This window comes from Nerophis ophidion, linkage group LG24 (genome assembly GCF_033978795.1).
Source record: "Nerophis ophidion isolate RoL-2023_Sa linkage group LG24, RoL_Noph_v1.0, whole genome shotgun sequence".
NCBI classification, from domain to species: domain Eukaryota; kingdom Metazoa; phylum Chordata; class Actinopteri; order Syngnathiformes; family Syngnathidae; genus Nerophis; species Nerophis ophidion.
Genome location: NC_084634.1, coordinates 40,482,976 through 40,503,670, shown reverse-complemented (window position 1 = coordinate 40,503,670; position 20,695 = coordinate 40,482,976). Strand labels below are relative to the sequence as shown.

The window sequence follows — 20,695 nt, the reverse complement described above, 5'->3', positions numbered from 1 at the left end:
TTTAGTGACAGTGGTTTTCTGAAGTGTTCCTGAGCACATGTGGTGATATCCTTTAGAGATTGATGTGGGTTTTTGATACAGTGCCGTCTGAGGGATGGAAGGTCACGGTCATTCAATGTTGGTTTCCGGCCATGCCGCTTACGTGGAGTGATTTCTCCAGATTCTCTGAACCTTTTGATGATATTATGGAGCGTAGATGTTGAAATCCCTAAATTTCTTGCAATTGCACTTTGAGAAACGTTGTTCTTAAACTGTTTGACTATTTGCTCACGCAGTTGTGGACAAAGGGGTGTACCTCGCCCCATCCTTTCTTGTGAAAGACTGAGCATTTTTTGGGAAGCTGTTTTTATACCCAATCATAATAATAATAATAATAATGGATTAGATTTATATCGCGCTTTTCTATTATTAGATACTCAAAGCGCTCACAGAGAAGTTGGAACCCATCATTTATTCACACCTGGTGGTGGTGAGCTACATCTGTAGCCACAGCTGCCCTGGGGTAGACTGACGGAGGCGTGGCTGCCAGTTTGCGCCTACGGCCCCTTCGACCACCACCAATCATTCATTCATCATTCATTCACTAGTGTGAGCGGCACTGGGGAAAAGGGTGAAGTGTCCTGCCCAAGGACACAACGGCAGCGCTTTTTTGGATGTCAATAGGTGGGAAGCGAACCTGCAACCCTCAGGTTTCTGGCACGTCCGCTCTACCCACTGCGCCATGCCGCCCCAAATCATGGCACCCACCTGTTCCCAATTAGCCTGCACACCTGTTCGATGTTCCAAATAAGTGTTTGATGAGCATTCCTCAACTTTATCAGTATTTATTGCCACCTTTCCCAACTTCTTTGTCATGTGTTGCTGGCATCAAATTCTAAAGTTAATGATTATTTGCACACAAAAAAAATGTTTATGAGTTTGAACATCAAATATGTTGTCTTTGTAGCATATTCAACTGAATATGGCTTGAAAAGGATTTGCAAATCATTGTATTCTGTTTATATTTACATCTAACACAATTTCCCACCTCATATGGAAACGGGGTTTGTATTTGAAACTGGATTTTGCATGTCACTATAAAGTTATATAAGCCTTGCTTGTTCAATATTCAATGCAAAACTTGTTAGGGTCGCTATTAAAAGGTTCATTTGTTCAACCTTGGCCCGCGGCTTTGTTCAGTTTTACATGTTGGCCCCCTCTCTATTTGAGTTTGACACCCCTGCTCTACTACTGCATATGGAGACATGGAGAGATCATAGCGGCGCTGACTTTCATGCCAGCTCAGGACCATCAGTACCGTAAGCAAGCCAAGGTTCCAAACATGTTTTAATACTTTGAACAAGCGCTGCCAGTTGCCATCACGTGAACGTTTCAGCAGATGTGAAATATGGGCCAGTGCTCACTCCTCACTTTGCAGTGCATGCAGGCTTGTCTTCCAGCAGCATCTTTCCCGGATGACCACACAGGGAATTGCTCACGGTTTGAAGAAAGCTATGGGCTGCATGGGATTTGAAGGAGGAGACCCTCGCGGGTTTAACAGCTGACAAAGCTTCACATGTCAAGCCAGCAGCTGAATTCTCTGCAAGGCTGCGGTGCTTTGGGCACAGACTCCACTTAGTCATGGCTGAGAACTGTCCTGATCCCGGGTTGGGATACTTGGTCGTAAAAAACCACTAAGTATCAAACTTTAACTAAAGTAAGGCTAGGCTTACATGTTAATATTATAACTTTAGTACAACTGAAATTAACCCAAATATTTTAAAGTTAAAGTAGCAATGATAGTCACACACACACTCGGTGTGGCGAAATTATTCTCTTTATTTCACCCATTACCCTCGATCACCGCCTGGGAGGTGAGGGGAGCAGTGGTCAGCAGCAGTGGCCACGCTCAGGAATAATTTTTCATGATATAACCCCCAATTCCATCCCTTGATGCTGAGTGCCAAGCAGGGAGGTAATGGCTCCCGTTTTTATAGTCTTTGGTATGACTCAGCCGGGGTTGCAACTCACAACCTACCCATCTCAGGGCGGACACTATTTGATATTTCAAATGTGAAAAGTTGGAAGAGTAAATGGAAATAAAGTAAAAAGACCTATCTGCCGTTTCTTTTCTTTATGTAGAAAGCTGGAACGCAAATGGCGCACGACTATACTTGAGGTACGGTGTCTCACCTTCCCTTTATTTCAAAAATCCTCGAAAAAATTGTTGCGGAGCAGTTAAATGAACACTTAGCGTCTAACAATCTATGTGAAACCTTTCAATCCGGTTTCAGGGCAAATCACTCCACGGAGACAGCCCTCGCAAAAATGACTAATGATCTATTGCTAACGATGGATTCTGATTCGTCATCTATGTTGTTGCTCCTCGATCTTAGCGCTGCTTTCGATACTGTCGATCATAATATTTTATTAGAACGTATCAAAACACGAATTGGTATGTCAGACTTAGCCCTGTCTTGGTTTAACTCTTATCTTACTGATAGGATGCAGTGTGTCTCCCATAACAATGTGACTTCGGACTACGTATAAAATACTACACGGTCTAGCTCCATCCTATCTTGCCGATTGTATTGTACCATATGTCCCGGCAAGAAATCTGCATTCAAAGGACTCCGGCTTATTAGTGATTCCCAAAGCCCAAAAAAAGTCTGCGGGCTATAGAGCGTTTTCATTTCGGCCTCCAGTACTCTGGAATGCCCTCCCGGTAACAGTTGGAGATGCCACCTCAGTAGAAGCATTTAAGTCTCACCTTAAAACTCATTTGTATACTCTAGCCTTTAAATAGACTCCCTTTTTAGACCAGTTGATCTGCCGTTTCTTTTCTTTTTCTTCTATGTCCCACTCTCCCTTGTGGAGGGGGTCCGGTCCGATCCGGTGGCCATGTACTGCTCGCCTGTGTATCGGCTGGGGACATCTCTGCGCTGCTGATCCGCCTCCGCTTGGGATGGTTTCCTGCTGGCTCCGCTGTGAACGGGACTCTCGCTGCTGTGTTGGATCCACTTTGAACTGGACTCTCGCGGCTGTGTTGGATCCATTATGGATTGCACTTTCACAGTATCATGTTAGACCCGCTCGACATCCATTGCTTTCCTCCTCTCCAAGGTTCTCATAGTCATCATTGTCACCGACGTCCCACTGGGTGTGAGTTTTCCTACCGAGGATGTGGTAGTGGTTTGTGTTGTGGTTTGAGCAGCCCTTTGAGACACTAGTGATTTAGGGCTATATAAGTAAACATTGATTGATTGATAAGATTGATATATACTACAGTACATCCCATTCATCCATTTTCTACCGCTTGTCTCTTTTGAGGTTGCTGGAGCCTATGGGTTATGGGTTATACTTCTTTGGCGCTTTTCTACCTTCAAGGTACTCAAAGCGCTTTGACACTACTTCCAAATTTACCCATTCACACACACATTCACACACTGATGGCGGGAGCTGCCATGCAAGGAGCTTACCAGGAGCAAGGGTGAAGTGTCTTGCTCAAGGACACAATGGATGTGACTAGCTTACCATGAATTGATTAACATGGAGCCTGACTTAAACAAGTTGAATAACTTATTGGGGTGTTACTATTAAGTGGTCAATTGTACGGAATATGTACTGTACTGTGCAATCTACTAATAACAGTTTCAATCAATCAATCAAAGCTTGGTGGAAGGTGGAGATCGAACCAGGAAACCTCAGGTTGCTGGCATGGCCACTCTCTGGGACAAAATGGGGATCCGGAGAAGCTACGGTCAGCGGGGTTCTTGAGCAGCAGGAGGCCATCGCTCCAATAACTCTAAAACCAGACGTCTCCCCCTTTCATGGCAAGACATTATGGTACCAGAGGCCATCAGCAAATCACGTAGTCCTCCTTGTGGGTTGACAAAAACTCCCTCCGTGGAGCAAGAGTGAGTGTACTCCTGCCCTTTCACACATCCATATTAGCCGTACAAGACGACAACACGGACTAGCCACAGTAAAAGCATCAAGCAGAGAATCACAGATTACCTCAAAGATAAATATAACGAATGATGCATTGAAATGTTCGGCCACCGAAAGATTTCGTCTGAGAGTTGTATACAAAATTGCATTTTTGGCTTTCGGCCAAAATACTTTTATCACTGTTGGAACAGGATGTTGTTATGATGAAAGTAAGAAGCACACAATTGTCTGGAGTGGAAGCAACCATGTATCAATATTTTACAGATAGACACACGGATCTCCAAAACATGCGATGTTAAGATAAAAGGGCAGTTTTTATTTCTTATTGTTAGAACATTAGTACCATATTTCCTTGAATTGCCGCCGGGTATATAGTATGCGCCTGCCTAGAATTACTGCCGGGTCAAACTCGTTTCGCAAAATAATTAGCGCATGCTTAGCATTACCGCCAGCTCAGGATTAACGCCGGGTCAAACTCGTTTCACAAAATAATTAGCATATGCCTAGAATTTCCACCGGGTCAAACTCGTCACGTCACGAGTGACACTTCACCTGTCATCATTTTCAAAATGGAGGAGGCTGATTTCAATCATTTGAAATCGCATAAAGGGAAGAAGATTAAGAGCTATTCAGTAGGATTTAAGGCCAAGCTATTGAATATGCTAAAAAGAACAGGAAGCAGCTATGTTTTATTAATATACCGTAGCTGCGTGCGTCAAATATGAGTCATTAAATGACTCCCGCCTCCTGGTGGTAGAGGGCGCTAGTGATCCTTCTTGCGACTACTCGGCTGCAGAAGAAGTGACAACAAGCAGCAAGAGTGAGCAGCGATCCTTTATTTTTTCCTCTCGCTTGCACTTTTAACATGGAGGATTACATATCTAAAATAAAACAGTTTTCTAAACTGGACTTTCAATGGAAGCAGGAGGTAATAAAGGAAGATCTCCATCGAGACAGAGAGACTTTTAAAACTGAAGAAAGATAAGGAAGACTTCCATAAACAAGTTATCGATGCTTTTGATCAGAAGGAGCTGCGCATGGACTTCATTTATAAGTAAAAGTAAGACCATAATAACGTTTTTTTATTAAATGTGCTTTTCATGATGGTATCCTTACATCACACTCAAATTTATAAGTGCATGCTTGCTTTTACCGCATGCCTTTGGTAAGCGCCAGCAAGAGAAGAGGTTTTGAATGAATTAGCGCCCCGGCGGCAATTCAAGGAAATACTCGAAATACATATTTTCATTATTTCATCAATATTTTTTTAAGGATACATATCATTTTTTTTAAATTGCAATCCTTTGATTTTAAGTTAGTTAACAGTCAAAGACATCAATATAGTAGTATTAATAATTAGTTGTTTCCGTTTTGGCCTTGGTTTTTTCATGTCCAGTTTTTGAGTTCAGTCAATCATTTTCATTTGGGTGCATCCCTCACGATGACTCAACAACACAACAGCTCCATGGCATAGCATCTGCCCTCCACCCAAGAATTAGGCTGAAACATGGGGCTGAAAGGAATCAAGCGTAAATTGAAACATGACTGACATCTGAAATAAAGACTGGCACAAAAAAACTACTACTACTGATAATAATAATAATAATGTTATATGTTATGATCCTTATCTCAGCAGTAGTATTTAACTGAAGTTTGTTGTAAAATGACCTATCTGACTAAACTAAATGTAACATAAGGCAACTAAACTTAATAGGTAGCATAATACAAGTCATGTGTAACTACCATTCAGTCAGACTAAATATGAAATTCATAGCTACGTCGGATAGTCTAACCTCGGATTCAGGAGGAACAGTGTGGTTTTCGTCCTGGTCGTGGTACTGTGGGACAGCTCTATACTCTGGGCAGGGTCCTTGAGGGTGCATGGGAGTTTGCCCAACCAGTCTACATGTTATTTGTGGACTTGGAGAAGGCATTGGACCGTGGAGAGTGCTCAGAGAGTAAGGGGTGTGGGATTGTCTGATTGTGGCGGTCCGCTCCCTGTATGATCAGTGTCAGAGCTTGGTTCGCATTGCCGGCAGTAAGTCAGACACGTTTCTAGTGAGAGTTGGACTTAGCCAAGGCTGTCCTTTGTCACCCATTTTGTTCATAACTTTTATGGACAGACCTTCTAGCCGCAGTCAGGCCATTGAGGGGATCTGGTTTGGTGGCTGCAGGATTAAGTATCTGCTTTTTGCAGATGATGTGGTCCTGATGGCTTCATCTGGCCAAGATCTTCAGCTCTCAATGGATCTGTTCGCAGCCGAGTGTGAAGCGACTGAAATAGGAATCAGCACCTCCAAGTCCGAGTCCATGGTTCTCGCCCGGAAAAAGGTGGTGTGCCATCTCCGGGTTGGGGAGGAGATCTTGCCCCAAGTGGAGAAGATCAAAGACCTCGGAGTATTGTTCAGGAGTGAGGGAAGAGTGGATGGTGAGGTTGACAGGCAGATCGGTGCGGCGTCTTTAGTAATGTGGACGCTGTATCGATCCGTTGTGTTAAAGAAGGAGCTAAATCGGAATGCAAAGCTCTTAATTTACCGGTCGATCTACGTTCCCATCGTCACCTATGGTCATGAACTTTGGATTATGATCGAAAGGACAAGATCACGGGTACAAGCGGCCGAAATGAGCTTCCTCCGCCGGGTGGAGGGTCTCTCCCTTAGAGATAGGGTGAGAAGCTCTGTCAAAGTAGCTCAAAGTAAAGCCGCTGCTCCTCCACATCGAGAGGAGTAAGATGAGGCGGTTCGAGCATATGGTGAGGAAGCCACCCGAATGCCTCCCTTGGAAGATGTTTCGGGCACGTCCGACCGGTAGGAGGCCACGGGGAAGACCCAGGACACGTTGGGAAGACTATGTCTCCCAGCTGGCCTGGGAACACCTCGGGATCCCCCGGGAGGTGCCAGACGAAATGGCTGGGGTGAGGGAAGTCTGGGCTTGCATGCTTAGGCTGCTGCCCCCTCGACCCGACCTCGTATAAGCGGAAGAAGATGGATGGATGGATGGATTCATAGCATCTTTAATATATTTCCCCATTTCCAAGTGGAGGAACCCTACTGGGTCAGCCTCCAGCCTCAAAGCCAGTTGCCAACTGATGCTGCTGTTGGTAGGGCACAGAAGAAGAAGAGGGGCTAGGGCAGCTTCTTTGAAACTACAGAAGACGCAACTCCAGGCCAATCTGCTCCTGATTCAGACCAGGCCATAGTTTTTGAGCTTCAAGCCTATCTCCAGGGACACTTGACACTGAAGCTAACCCACTGATAGTGAAAACCATCACAGAGACTCTACCAACTGCTCTCTAAACTGGCTAGGAAATACCTGTGCCTTTCTGCCACAAGTGCTGCATCAGATTATGTTTTAGCACTGGTGGTAATATTGTCTCCTGTCTTTGATTATCATTATAGCCACACCAAGTGAACTGGTTGGTGTTCCTTGCCAAAAACTGAAGTTTGAATGTATGTGGCAGTCGGCCAGGAGTGATCAGTGCCCGGCTTGTGTCCTCGTGTGCCACGGATCCCCCGACGGATCCACAGCAACCGTGAGGCCTTTTTCTGCGGCCTCCAGGATGTCCTTTGTGGCTCTTTTAGGCTGCAGTCGTTTTCAAGCCAAGAAGCTTTAAAGAGTGTTGAAATGAGCTGTCGCCAAGCCTCAACACCCATCTTTGATCGGCTCACACCAGGCTACCCAGTCATTGCAGTAGCATTCGGCAATGAGCGCTGCATCTTTTGATATTGTTTGCCTCTTCAATCTGTTCCTTCTAACCGACGGTCAACTCAAGCTAAACCACCTGCTTGGTTGACTGTGATGTTAATACTATGTCCGGGTGGCGTGATGTGGTGGCGATGTCAACTGGAATATTGAACTACTTTTTAGATCTACTCGGAGCTTCTCATCAAGAGTGGTAGTAATAGAGCCCGGTCTGTCGTTGAGCCTTCACACACACTTTGATAAAAATAATTGCTTTCTTGCGGCCAGCCTGGGGCTCACTGTTGTGGACGGCTGTGCAGATTGTAGCCGCCAAAGACCTCAGAACCTGGTCGTGTCGCCAGAGGTAACGCAAGTCCTCCAAAGCCTTTGGGCAGATACTCAGATTGTAATCCAAAATTCCCCTTTTCAGGCACAGCTTGCACTCTTGTATATATGCAAGCCCTCCAATGTAGAGGTTGGACAGGCATAGGCGGATGTCGTAAACAAATGAAAAATTTAATGCGCAAGAGGGGAGATGTAGAAGAACCTCTCCTGACAAAGTATTATTGACTCTCATTTTCTGATTTCTGTTTGTTAAAAATTCAAATGCACATGCTATCAAGATATGACTCTGTTGGGAAATACTAAACAAGTAAAGTATATTAAAAAATATATCAAACAAACTTTTAACAAAGTGGTCACTGCACACCTGTGCCTTGTTTGACTCTGCTCCCTTGGACTTGAGTGTGTGCCACTTTTGTTGTCGCCTTTCGTAAAATCTTGCACACTTCCGTCTTTTTTGATTGTCTGTAAAGGAACTATAAAGAAAAGTGTATGCTTTTTGTGATTTGAACGGTTCTTACAGCTGAAAACAAAGCAAACATTGGAGCAGTTTACTTTGAGAAAGGCTAAATGCACCCTTTGAGGACCGACGCTGCTCGACCACCACGAATATTCAATGAGGCGGACATGAGCCGGACTTGACATCATTAAAATCCAAGCAATACTGTCCCTATAACTACTTGGTATTGGATCGATACTCATATTTTTATAACAGAGGAATAATCTCAGGGCAATTAATTGATCGCAACTGGAATGTTTGTTTGTCTTAGAAGACGTGCCTCCCATCCAAGTAGGCTTCTTCACTTCATCCTCAGAGATTTAGATTGGTCAGATCTAAACCCCAAATATTTATGCTCCAACACCAAGAGGGTGTGCTTGGGCAAGGATTGTTTCGCCCTAAAATGAGAAAAACAAGTGCAAACAAGCAATCCGACTGTCAATGCCAATGACAGTCATGGAAGTGTAATTTCCCCCTAGTTATCATAAGTATTGTTTGGTAGAACGACCACTGACCACCCTAAATAGTCGGAATCACCCACGTTAGCATTCCATTCAGTTGTAAACAAATGACACAAAGGAGCATCTGTGACCGGAATGTTTTAACTCCTGTTATTTGTTGGAGGCTACCTGTGAGTTTGTCCTTTTGGTCACAACCCAAAACTCATAACCATAGGTGAGGAGAGGAATGTTGATCGACAGAGATTGAGAGCTTTGCCTTCCGACTTAGCAAATTCACCATGACAGATTGATACATGGTCTGCATCACTGCAGATGCCCCACATTTTGTCCTGTCGATTTCACAATTCACTTTTCCCTCACTCCCCTTAGGGCAGGATCTCATCCACAACCCTAAGAAGGCACTCTGAGTGCGCCTGGAAATTATCCTGCTTATAAAGTGAATCGGTGACAAAGGGCAGCCCTGGCAGAGTCCAAACCTCACTGGAAACTGCCGGCAATGAAGACCGAACTCTTTCATTGATCATACAGTGCGCAAACGGCCACAATCAGGCGGTCAAGTACCCCATACTCTCTGAACACTTCCCACAGAACTTCCTGAGGTACACGGTCGAATGATTTCTCCAAGTGCAGAAAGCACATGTAGACTGGTTGGGCAAACTCCCATGCACCCTCTATAACCCTGTTGGGAGTATAGAGCTGGTCCACAGTTCAACAACCCGGACGAAAACCGCACTACTTCTGAATCCGAGGTTCGACTATCCTGCATAGTCTCCTCACCAGTACACCTGAATAGACCTTACCAAGAATGCTGAGTAGTGTGAACCCTCCGGTTCCCCTTCTTAAAGACTACTCCGGTCTGCCAATCCAGAGGCAAGGTCCCGATGTCCACGTAACAATGCAGGGTCCTGTCAACCAAGACAGCCCCACAGCATCCAGAGCCTTAAGGAACTCTGGGCGGATCCTATCCAAGCCACCGAGGAGCTTTTTAACTACCTCGGCAACCTCATCCCCAAAAATAGATTCCCCACACACTGCTTCCTCATAAGAAGACGTGTAGGTGGGATTAAGGAGGTCTTCGAACTAACATCCTGAGTCGATGTCAGCAGCACACCAAACAGTTACATTTTTGTTTCATCTGACATCACATGGACAAAGATAAAACCTTCTGGAGGAAAGTTCTGTGGTCAGATGAAACCAAAATTGGACTCGTATGAAGATATCAAAGAGTGTTGAAAAAACACAAAGACGAGCAGGTCTTACCTGAGACCATAGAGCACCGTTCCATCAGGGTGCAGTCTGATCATTCGGTTCTTCACAGTCACTCCGTGGACAAAGGACTTTTTGTCATTGATAAAGTATGTGTCAGGGACCCACAGCTGGTCAGCCACCCGGTTGTCCAGGGTGAGGTTGAGAGGAATGCCAGTGTAGGACAGACGCTTGTCTCGCCAGGACTGTTGGAAGTACATGGTGATGGTGTAGTCCTGAGGAGAATAACACGGGAGAAAAACTGGTTTAGCACGTGCTCTGGGTTAAAAGCTTTTTAATAATAATAAGCAATAATATTTGGTTACATGTAACTTGGCAAGTTTCACTGCAATAAGGTGCTTTTGGTAGCCATCCAGAAGCTTCTGCTTCAATTTCTGACCACAAAATTGGTGCCGTCCAGCTAAATGTGTTGCTTTTCTGACATGGACTTGTTTCTTCAGCATTGTCCACACCTTTAAGTCAGGACTTTGGGAAGGCCATTCTAAAACCTTCATTCTAGCCTGATTTAGCCATTCCTTTACCACTTTTGAGGTGTGTTTGGGGTCATTGTCCTGTTGGAACACCCAACTGTGCCCAAGACCCAACCTCCAGACAGATGACTTTAGTTTGTCCTGAACAATTTGGAGCTAATCCTCCTTTTTCCTTGTCCCATTTAAAGCAGCAGTTCCATTGGCAGCAAAACAAGCCCAGAACATAATACTACCACCACCATGCTTGACGGTAAAAATGGTGTTCCTGGGATTAAAGGCCTCCAAGTTTCTCCTCCAAACAGCTCCATTTTTGTTTCACCTGACCAGAGGTCTTATTTTTGTCCACGTGATGTCAGATGAAACAGAAATTGAGATGTTTGGCCACAATACCCATGTACACTGTAATATATACATGATGTAAGTATATATGTTATGTTGTAACATTACATATATACTTACATCATGTATATATTACATGTTATTATGAATGTTACTACATGACATATACACTTACATCATGTATATATCACATGTTATTATGAATGTTACTAGATACTACATATATACTTAGATCATGTATATATTACATGTTATTCTGAATGTTACTAGATACTACATATATACTTACATCATGTATATATTACATGTTATTATGAATGTTACTAGATACTACATATATACTTACATCATGTATATATTACATGTTATTATGAATGTTACTACATGACATATACACTTACATCATGTATATATTACATGTTATTATGAATGTTACTACATGACATATACACTTACATCATGTATATATCACATGTTATTATGAATGTTACTAGATACTACATATATACTTACATCATGTATATATTACATGTTATTATGAATGTTACTACATGACATATACACTTACATCATGTATATATCACATGTTATTATGAATGTTACTAGATACTACATATATACTTAGATCATGTATATATTACATGTTATTCTGAATGTTACTAGATACTACATATATACTTACATCATGTATATATTACATGTTATTATGAATGTTACTAGATACTACATATATACTTACATCATGTATATATTACATGTTATTATGAATGTTACTACATGACATATACACTTACATCATGTATATATTACATGTTATTATGAATGTTACTACATGACATATACACTTACATCATGTATATATCACATGTTATTATGAATGTTACTAGATACTACATATATACTTACATCATGTATATATTACATGTTATTATGAATGTTACTACATGACATATATACTTACATCATGTATATATTACATGTTATTATGAATGTTACTACATGACATATACACTTACATCATGTATATATCACGTTATTATGAATGTTACTAGATTATATATATTCTTACATCATGTATATATTACATGTTATTATGAATGTTCTAGATACTACATATATACTTACATCATGTATATATTACATGTTATTATGAATGTTACTACATGACATATACACTTACATCATGTATATATCACGTTATTATGAATGTTACTAGATTATATATATTCTTACATCATGTATATATTACATGTTATTATGAATGTTACTACATGACATATATACTTACATCATGTATATATTGCATGTTATTATGAATGTTACTAGATACTACATATATACTTACATCATGTATATATTGCATGTTATTATGAATTTTACTAGATTATATATATTCTTACATCATGTATATATTACATGTTATTATGAATGTTACTAGATACTACATATATACTTACATCATGTATATATTACATGTTATTATGAATGTTACTACATGACATATATACTTACATCATGTATATATTGCATGTTATTATGAATCTTACTAGATTATGCAGTATTTCCCACAGGTCAGTGGTATGGTCGGGCGGCGCGGGGGGGATGGGCGGGGGTTGGCGGCGGCGATGACCAAGAAGAACGCGGAGTTGGAATATAATTACATTGGCGGAGTTACAATGCATAGTAGGCTACCGCCACCTACTGCACCGGAGTTGTAACTACACGCTCCATTCACAGACAGAGTCCCATTGCTTTTTTGAGCGGAATAGGAGGCCGTATTTCTTTCGTGGTGGGCCGCCACAAATAAATGAATGTGTGGGAAACCCTGTTATATATATACTTACATCATATATATATTGCATGTTATTATGAATCTTACTAGATACTAAATATATACTTATATCATGTATATATTACATGTTATTATGAATGTTACTAGATATTACATATATACTTACATCATGTATATATTACATGTTATTATGAATGTTACTAGATACTACATATATACTTACATCAGGTATATATTACATGTTATTATGAATGTTACTAGATACTACTTATATACTTACATCATGTATATATTACATATTATGACCATCATCATTATTATACATGATGTAAGTATATTGGTAATGTTTCTACATTACATATATATTACATATATACATGACATATATACTTACATCATGTATATAAAACCCTAATGGAGGATGTTTTTTAAGGGTTTGATAGGCAGAATAGAGCTTTGTAAGTGCACTTTTATTTACGTTTATTAAAAATGGTCCCTAGTGTGTGAATGTGAGTGTGAATGTTTTCTGTCTATCTGTGTTGGCCCTGTGATGAGGTGGTGACTTGTCCAGGGTGTACCCCACCCTGCACCCCCCGCGACCCCGAAAGGGACAAGCGGTAGAAAATGGATGGATGGAAGGAGTTAGAATGCATTATAGAAATGTCTTTCAGAATGCTGGTGAACCAGAGGCAAGATTCCATACAAAAAAGCGCAGCTGCCTGTTTGGAACCCTGAAAAAGCGAATTATTTCTCCCTTCCGATTGCGTGGCGCCGCAGCGTTTGTGTCCCTGCTCACGTCGGCGTGATGGAATATTGCCATCAGCAAGGAGGCCAAACTCACCATGTTGACCTCGGACACCATGTCGATGCTGGAGACGTCAATGCGCATGCCCACGTCCACCGGGGCACCTGGGAGACGACAGCGCCATTAGTAAGCATTCCCGCGCAGCAGCGTCACGTGACCAGGACGCTCTCACCTCCAAAATCAGGCCGCAGACGAATGTCGTATCCTTTCAGCAGCTTGTCCACGGTGGCCTTCACGAACGACATATTGCTCGGCTCGTTGGCGCTGACAAGAGTAATTAGTTATTAAAAAAAAAAAAAAAAAAAAAAATTATATTAAAAAAAATAAATAAAAGCTCCGACCTGTTTCCGGGTCTTCTTACCTTTGCGCCCCGCTGACCAGCGTCAGCATGACGGACAAGGAGCAGCAGACCCCCAGGCCCCCGCGCTCCAGGCGGGTCCACATCTCCAACGACCAGCCGCCTGAGATGCTCGCGGATCAGCGCGTCGTTCGACCGGCACACTGGCGCAGAACCAGCACTGTGGCCATGGAGGACGGCGGGGGTCGCTCCACCCTCCGGAGTCGCACTTGGCGCAGCGGGACGACGCGGGCGGCCTCCCTGCCTTTCCCTGCCTTTCCCTGCCTTCCCCCCGGGGGCACAGCCGAGGTATGGCGACGGTCCGCTCGCGTCGACGACGTCTTAGCGTCGCGCTCAACTTTTAAGATGCTGAAGAAATGGCGAGCAGGGGCGGGTCGATCGACACACGCGTCGACCGGGGCCGATACCAAGTGCCAGCAGTGAGTCGACACGAGCACGGTGAGACGTTGTCGATATTTCCACTCTATATATAAATCAAGGAATACGTTTATTTTATTTACGTTGCCTTAACACAAAATATTTAAGGGTCTATTTGGGTTTGTTGGTGGATATCTGATATTAATGACTTGTATATTATTTTATGTATAACGTGTAGTTACGATACCACTCATTTTCCACCCGATCTGATACCGAGTAAATATCAGGCTGGTATCGGCGATTCACCCGATACTTTGTACAAATATACCTCACGTCTGATAAATACTGTGACAGTTACATAATAGCAAATATTTATTTAAAAAAAAACAGTGTAAATGTGAGAAAAAGAGCAAAAGTGTAATAAAAAAGGCTAAACTTTGTAAAAAAATAAAATAAAATAAAAACACAATGCTTAGTCATCTATTACACAAAGTTGTGTCTTTGAATATCCATCCATGCATTTTCTACCGTTTATTCCCTTTTGGGGTCGCGGGGGGCGCTGGCGCCTATCTCAGCTACAATCGGGCGGAAGGCGGGATACACCCTGGACAAGTCGCCTCATTGAAGGACCAACACAGATAGACAGACAACATTCACACTGTTTGAATATATATATATATATATATATATATATATATATATATATATATATATATATAATAAGCGGTAGAAAATGGATGGATGGATGGATATATGTGTGTGTGTGTGTGTGTGTGTGTGTGTGTGTGTGTGTGTGTGTGTGTGTGTGTGTGTGTGTGTGTGTGTGTGTGTGTGTGTGTGTAATCCGTTTATGACGTTTATTTTGAAAAATAATAAAATATCAAAACCAGACTTTACTTGCTCTTGGTGGGAAAAGTTTAGGTCTAAAATATTAGAAGCTCTCAAAAATAAAGATACAATTTACTTAAAATACAAACAAAGTTTAGTTAGTTCAGAATAAGACTCAGAATTTAATTCTTTCAAATAACAATAATCTACATTTTATGTGTAAACTGTGTAGTCATACACTCATGATACTACTCATTTCCCCCCCGATCTGATACCGAGTAAAAATCAGGCTGGTATCGGCGATTCACCCGATACTTTGTACAAATATACCTCACATGTCTGATAATACTGTGAGTTACATAATAGCATATATTTAGTTTTAAAAAAACAGTGTAAATGTGAGAAAAAGAGCAAAAGTGTAATAATAAAAGGCTTAATTTTTTTTAAATAAAAATTAAAAACACTATGCTTAGTCATCTATTACACAAAGTTGTGTCTCTGAATATATATATATATATATATATATATATATATATATATATATATATATATAGATAGATATATATATATATATATATATTCAAAGACACAACTGTTTATCTGTTTATGACGTTTATTTTGAAAGATAATAAAATATCAAAACCAGACTTTACTTGCTCTTGGTGGGAAAAGTTTAGGTCTAAAATATTAGAAGCTCTCAAAAATAAAGATACAATTATACTTAAAATATAAACAAAGTTTAGTTAGTTAGTTCAGAATAAGACTCAGAATTTAATTATTTCAAATAATAATAATCGGTATATTTTGTGTAAACTGTGTAGTCATACACTCATGATACTACTCATTTCCCACCCGATCTGATACCGAGTAAAAATCAGGCTGGTATCGGCGATTCACCCGATACTTTGTACAAATATACCTCACATGTCTGATGAATACTGTGACAGTTACATAATAGCATATATTTATTTTTAAAAAACAGTGTAATTGTGAGAAAAAGAGCAAAGGTGTAATAATAAAAGGCTTAATTTTTGGGGGGATAAAAATTAAAAACTCTATGCTTAGTCATCTATTACACAAAGTTGTGTCTTTGAATATATATATATATATATATATATATATATATATATATATATATATATATATATATATATATATATATATATATAAAATCTGTTCATGACGTTTATTTTGAAAAATAATAAAATATCAAAACCAGACTTTACTTGCTCTTGGTGGGAAAAGTTTAGGTCTAAAATATTAGAAGCTCTCAAAAATAAAAATAAAATTTACTTAAAATATAAACAAAGTTTAGTTAGTTAGTTCATTTAATCCAGAATCAGACTCAGAAATTGATCTTTTCAAATATTAATAATCTGTATATTTTATGTCCAAACTGTGTAGTCATACACTCATGATACCACTCATTTCCCCCCCGATCTGATACCAAGTAAAAATCAGGCTGGTATCGGTGATTGACCCGATACTTTGTACAAATATACCTCACATGTCTGATAATACTGTAAGAGTTATATAATAACATATTTATCTAAAAAAAAACAGTATGAATGTGAGAAAGAGAGCAAACGTGTAATGAGAAAAGGCTAAACTTTGTAAACAAATAATTAACAATATTAAGTCATCTATAACACAAAGTTGTGTCTTTGTAATATATATATAATATCTGATTATGACGTTTAATTTTAAAATTAATAAAATATCAAAACCAGACTTTACTTGCTCTTGGTGGGAAAAGTTTAGGTCTAAAATATTAAAAGCTCTCAAAAATAAAAAATACAATTTACTTAAACCATAAATTAATTTTAGTTAGTTAGTTCATTAAAAAAAATCCTATTTTATGAATTAATTCAGACATTTGAAGAATTCTATTATGAGAGTAAACATTAATGTTTTGTACAGGTAGTTTTGCACAAAAATGTAATCTATGTTTTTATTCCATTTTTAAACGGTGACAAAACAAAAGTAAAAAATATTTTTTGAAATCGGTATGTCATGAGAAAGAGTTGAAATATTGTAATATTTAATAATAATAATATACTTAGTCACTAATAATACAAAGCTGACACATTATAATTTTTTAGCATATTTTATCATTTATAAAAATATCCTAAATGGTTCCGCATACTTTACTTTTCAGTATGCAGCCTGAATGAAAGTATAAATAGTATTGATATTTGGATTTAAAATCAATATTGGAGCAGAAAGATGTATCGATACTGAAATATCAATTCGTACATTTTAATCCAGAATCACAGATTGCCCATCCATCCATTCATTTCCTACCGCTTGTCCCTTTTTGGGGGAGGGGAGGGGGCATCACTGGAGCTTATATCAGCTGCATTCGGGCGGTAGGCGGTGTACACCCTGGACAAATCACCACCTCATCGCAGATAATCAGAAAATGATCGTTTCAAATCTTAATAATCTGTATATTATTTTATTTATAAATTGTGTAGTCATGATACCACTCATTTTTCCTTCGATCCGATACCGAGTAAAAATCAGGCTGGTCCGATACCGATACTTTGTACACATATACCTCACATGTCTGGTAATACTGTAACAGTCATATAATAACATATCTATCCAAAAAAAATTATTAAAAAAACAGTGTAAATGTGAAAAAAAGAGCGAAAGTGTAATGAGAAAAGGCTAAACTTTGTAAACAAATAATTAATAATAGTATATTTAGTCATTTATATCACAAAGTTTTGTCTTTAAATATATATATATGTTTTTAACATTTATTTTGAAAATAATGAAATATCAAAACCAGACTCTACTTTCTCTTGGTGGGCACTGAAATTCGGGAGAGTTGGCAAGTAAGCAGTGGTGTCAGGACTACACCCGAGCTCAGTGTTGCCTGTGACATCAAGAGAGACAAGCGGTAGAAAATGGATGGACTGAGGATTTATCAAGCTCGTATTTCCCGTGGTGTGCAGCTTTTTGGGGTGATTCCTTGAGTTTTGCTTTACAGAACGCAGACTTTCTTACCTCTGCCAAAGAGGGTACGTTTGTTAGCAACATACCTCAAACCGTTATAGCCGGATTTTGATGAAATATTTGGGAAAAAGTCCACAAAAAAAACAATTCATTTCCTGACTACGGCGTGGCACACTCCCGCGTGGACGGCCCCACGCTGTGCTGAGGATTCTAAGACTTGTGGTTCACTAAAGCGCCAGAAAAAGACGACACTCGGCAAGTTTTTCGTTTGATTCCGTCACACGTCAGGGCATTATTGTGAAGCCTTTGAAACGACAAGACGGCGGTATTTATAATAGCGTTTCATCCCTACTCACGGGTCATTTTATTTTTAGAATATGCATGTGAGGATCATTGGGGACTCTCAATCTGGGATATTTCGACTATATCGTTCTGGGGGTACAAAGTTAAAGACTTCTCCCTTCACGCTTAGTCTTCTTTGGTATGTCTTCTAAGAATGCACAGCTGCCATCTTTTCAGCCCACGGCCTGACTTGGGAACTTTGGACTCACTGGTGGAGTCGAAATCCAGATTCACAGCCGCTGTGTTCCAAGTCCTCTAAGGGAGTAATGGCAGCTTTCTTGGCTCTGAGAATTGCTGCAAGTCAAAAACTGACGACGCTAACAACAGCCGTGTGCTCAGTTTCCAGTTGTGCCAGTTCACCACTTCAAGACATCAGAAATGTCGCATGTCGTCACGACGACCTTACATTTTCAACATTTGACACCCGTGTGCTGGACCCAGAAGGAGCGCCCGCGAGCAAATGACTAACAACATGCTTTTTGACAACGTTTAATCAATGTTGGGTTCTGATGTTAATTCAACATTGAAATGTAGTAATTTCCTGACCAATATTCTACATCACAATAATAACGTTGGAACAACATGCTTTTTGACGACGTTTAATCAATGTTGGGTTCTGACTTTGATTTGACATTAAAGTTTGGTCATTTCCCAACCAATATTCTACAACACAATAATAACATTGAAACAACATGCTTTTTGACGACGTTTAATCAATGTTGGGTTCTGATGTTGATTCAGCATTGAAATTTAGTAATTTCCCGACCAATATTCTACATCACAATAATAACGTTAAAACAACATGCTTTTTGACGACGTTTAATCAATGTTGGGTTCTGATGTTGATTTAAAATTGAAATTTGGTCATTTCTCAACCAATGTTCTACAACGTTAAAATAACATGCTTTTTGACGACGTTTAATCAATGTTGGGTTCTGATGTTAATTCAACATTGAAATGTAGTAATTTCCCGACCAATATTCTACAACACAATAATAACGTTGGAACAACATGCTTTTTGACGTTTAATCAATGTTGGGTTCTGACGTTGATTTGACATTAAAGTTTGGTCATTTCCCAACCAATATTCTACAACACAAATACAACGTTGGAACAACATACTCTTTGACAACGTTTAATTAATGTTGGATTCTGATGTTGATTCAACATTGAAATTTGGTCATTTCTCAACCAATATTCTACAACACAAATACAAGGTTGAAACAACATTCCTTTTAAGAACATTTATTCAATGTTGGGTTCTGACGTTGATTTAACGTTGAAATTTGGTCATTTCCCAACCAATATTCTACAACACAACAATAACGTTGAAACAACATGCTTTTTGACGACGTTTAATCAATGTTGGGTTCTGACTTTGATTTGACATTAAAGTTTGGTCATTTCCCAACCAATATTCTACAACGTAAATACAACATTGGAACAACATACTTTTTGACGTTTAATCAATGTTGGGTTCTGATGTTGATTCAACATTGAAATTTAGTAATTTCCCAACCAATATTCTACAACACAAATACAGCGTTGGAACAACATACTTTTTGAGGTTTAATCAATGTTGGGTTCTTACGTTGATTTGACATTGAAATTTGGTCATTTCCCAACCAATATTCTAAAACACAAATACAACGTTGAAACATGTTGTTTGAAAACTTTTAATCAATGTTGGGTTGTGATGTTGATTTGACATTGAAATTTGGTCATTTCCCAACCAATATTCTACAACACAAATACAAGGTTGAAACAACATACTTTTTGACTACGTTTAATCAATGTTGGCTTCTGACTTTGATTTGACATTGAACTTTGGTCATTTCCCAACCAATATTCTACAACGTAAAAACAACGTTGGAACAACATACTTTTTGACGTTTAATCAATGTTGGGTTCTGATGTTGATTCAACATTGAAATTTAGTAATTTCCCAACCAATATTCTACAACACAAATACAATGTTGGAACAACATACTTTTTGAGGTTTAATCAATGTTGGGTTCTGACATTGATTTGACATTGAAATTTGGTCATTTCCCAACCAATATTCTACAACACAAATACAACGTTGAAACAGCGCAAGTACAATACTGAAACAACTAATTTTTGACGTTTATTCAATGTTGGGTTCTGACCTTTTCAACATTGAAATGTGATAATTTCCCAACCAATATTCTACAACACAAATACAACATTGAAACAACATACTTTTTGACTACGTTTAATCAATGTTGTTTTCTGACATT

At 39.6% G+C, this 20,695-nt stretch overlaps 1 protein-coding gene across 1 annotated transcript in view; it reads right to left on the bottom strand.

Moving 5' to 3' along the window:
• Window positions 1–14,330, bottom strand: part of gabrb1 (gamma-aminobutyric acid type A receptor subunit beta1) — a 42,710-nt gene extending 28,380 nt beyond the window's left edge. Inside the window, exons 1-4 of the mRNA XM_061886433.1 lie at window positions 13,947–14,330; window positions 13,758–13,849; window positions 13,622–13,689; window positions 10,174–10,394 (exon numbers count right to left, since the gene is read on the bottom strand). Coding sequence (XP_061742417.1) covers window positions 10,174–10,394; window positions 13,622–13,689; window positions 13,758–13,849; window positions 13,947–14,029 — 464 coding nt within the window. The 5' untranslated portion in view covers window positions 14,030–14,330. The remainder of the gene's footprint in view (window positions 1–10,173; window positions 10,395–13,621; window positions 13,690–13,757; window positions 13,850–13,946) is intronic.
• Window positions 14,331–20,695: the final 6,365 nt, after the last annotated feature.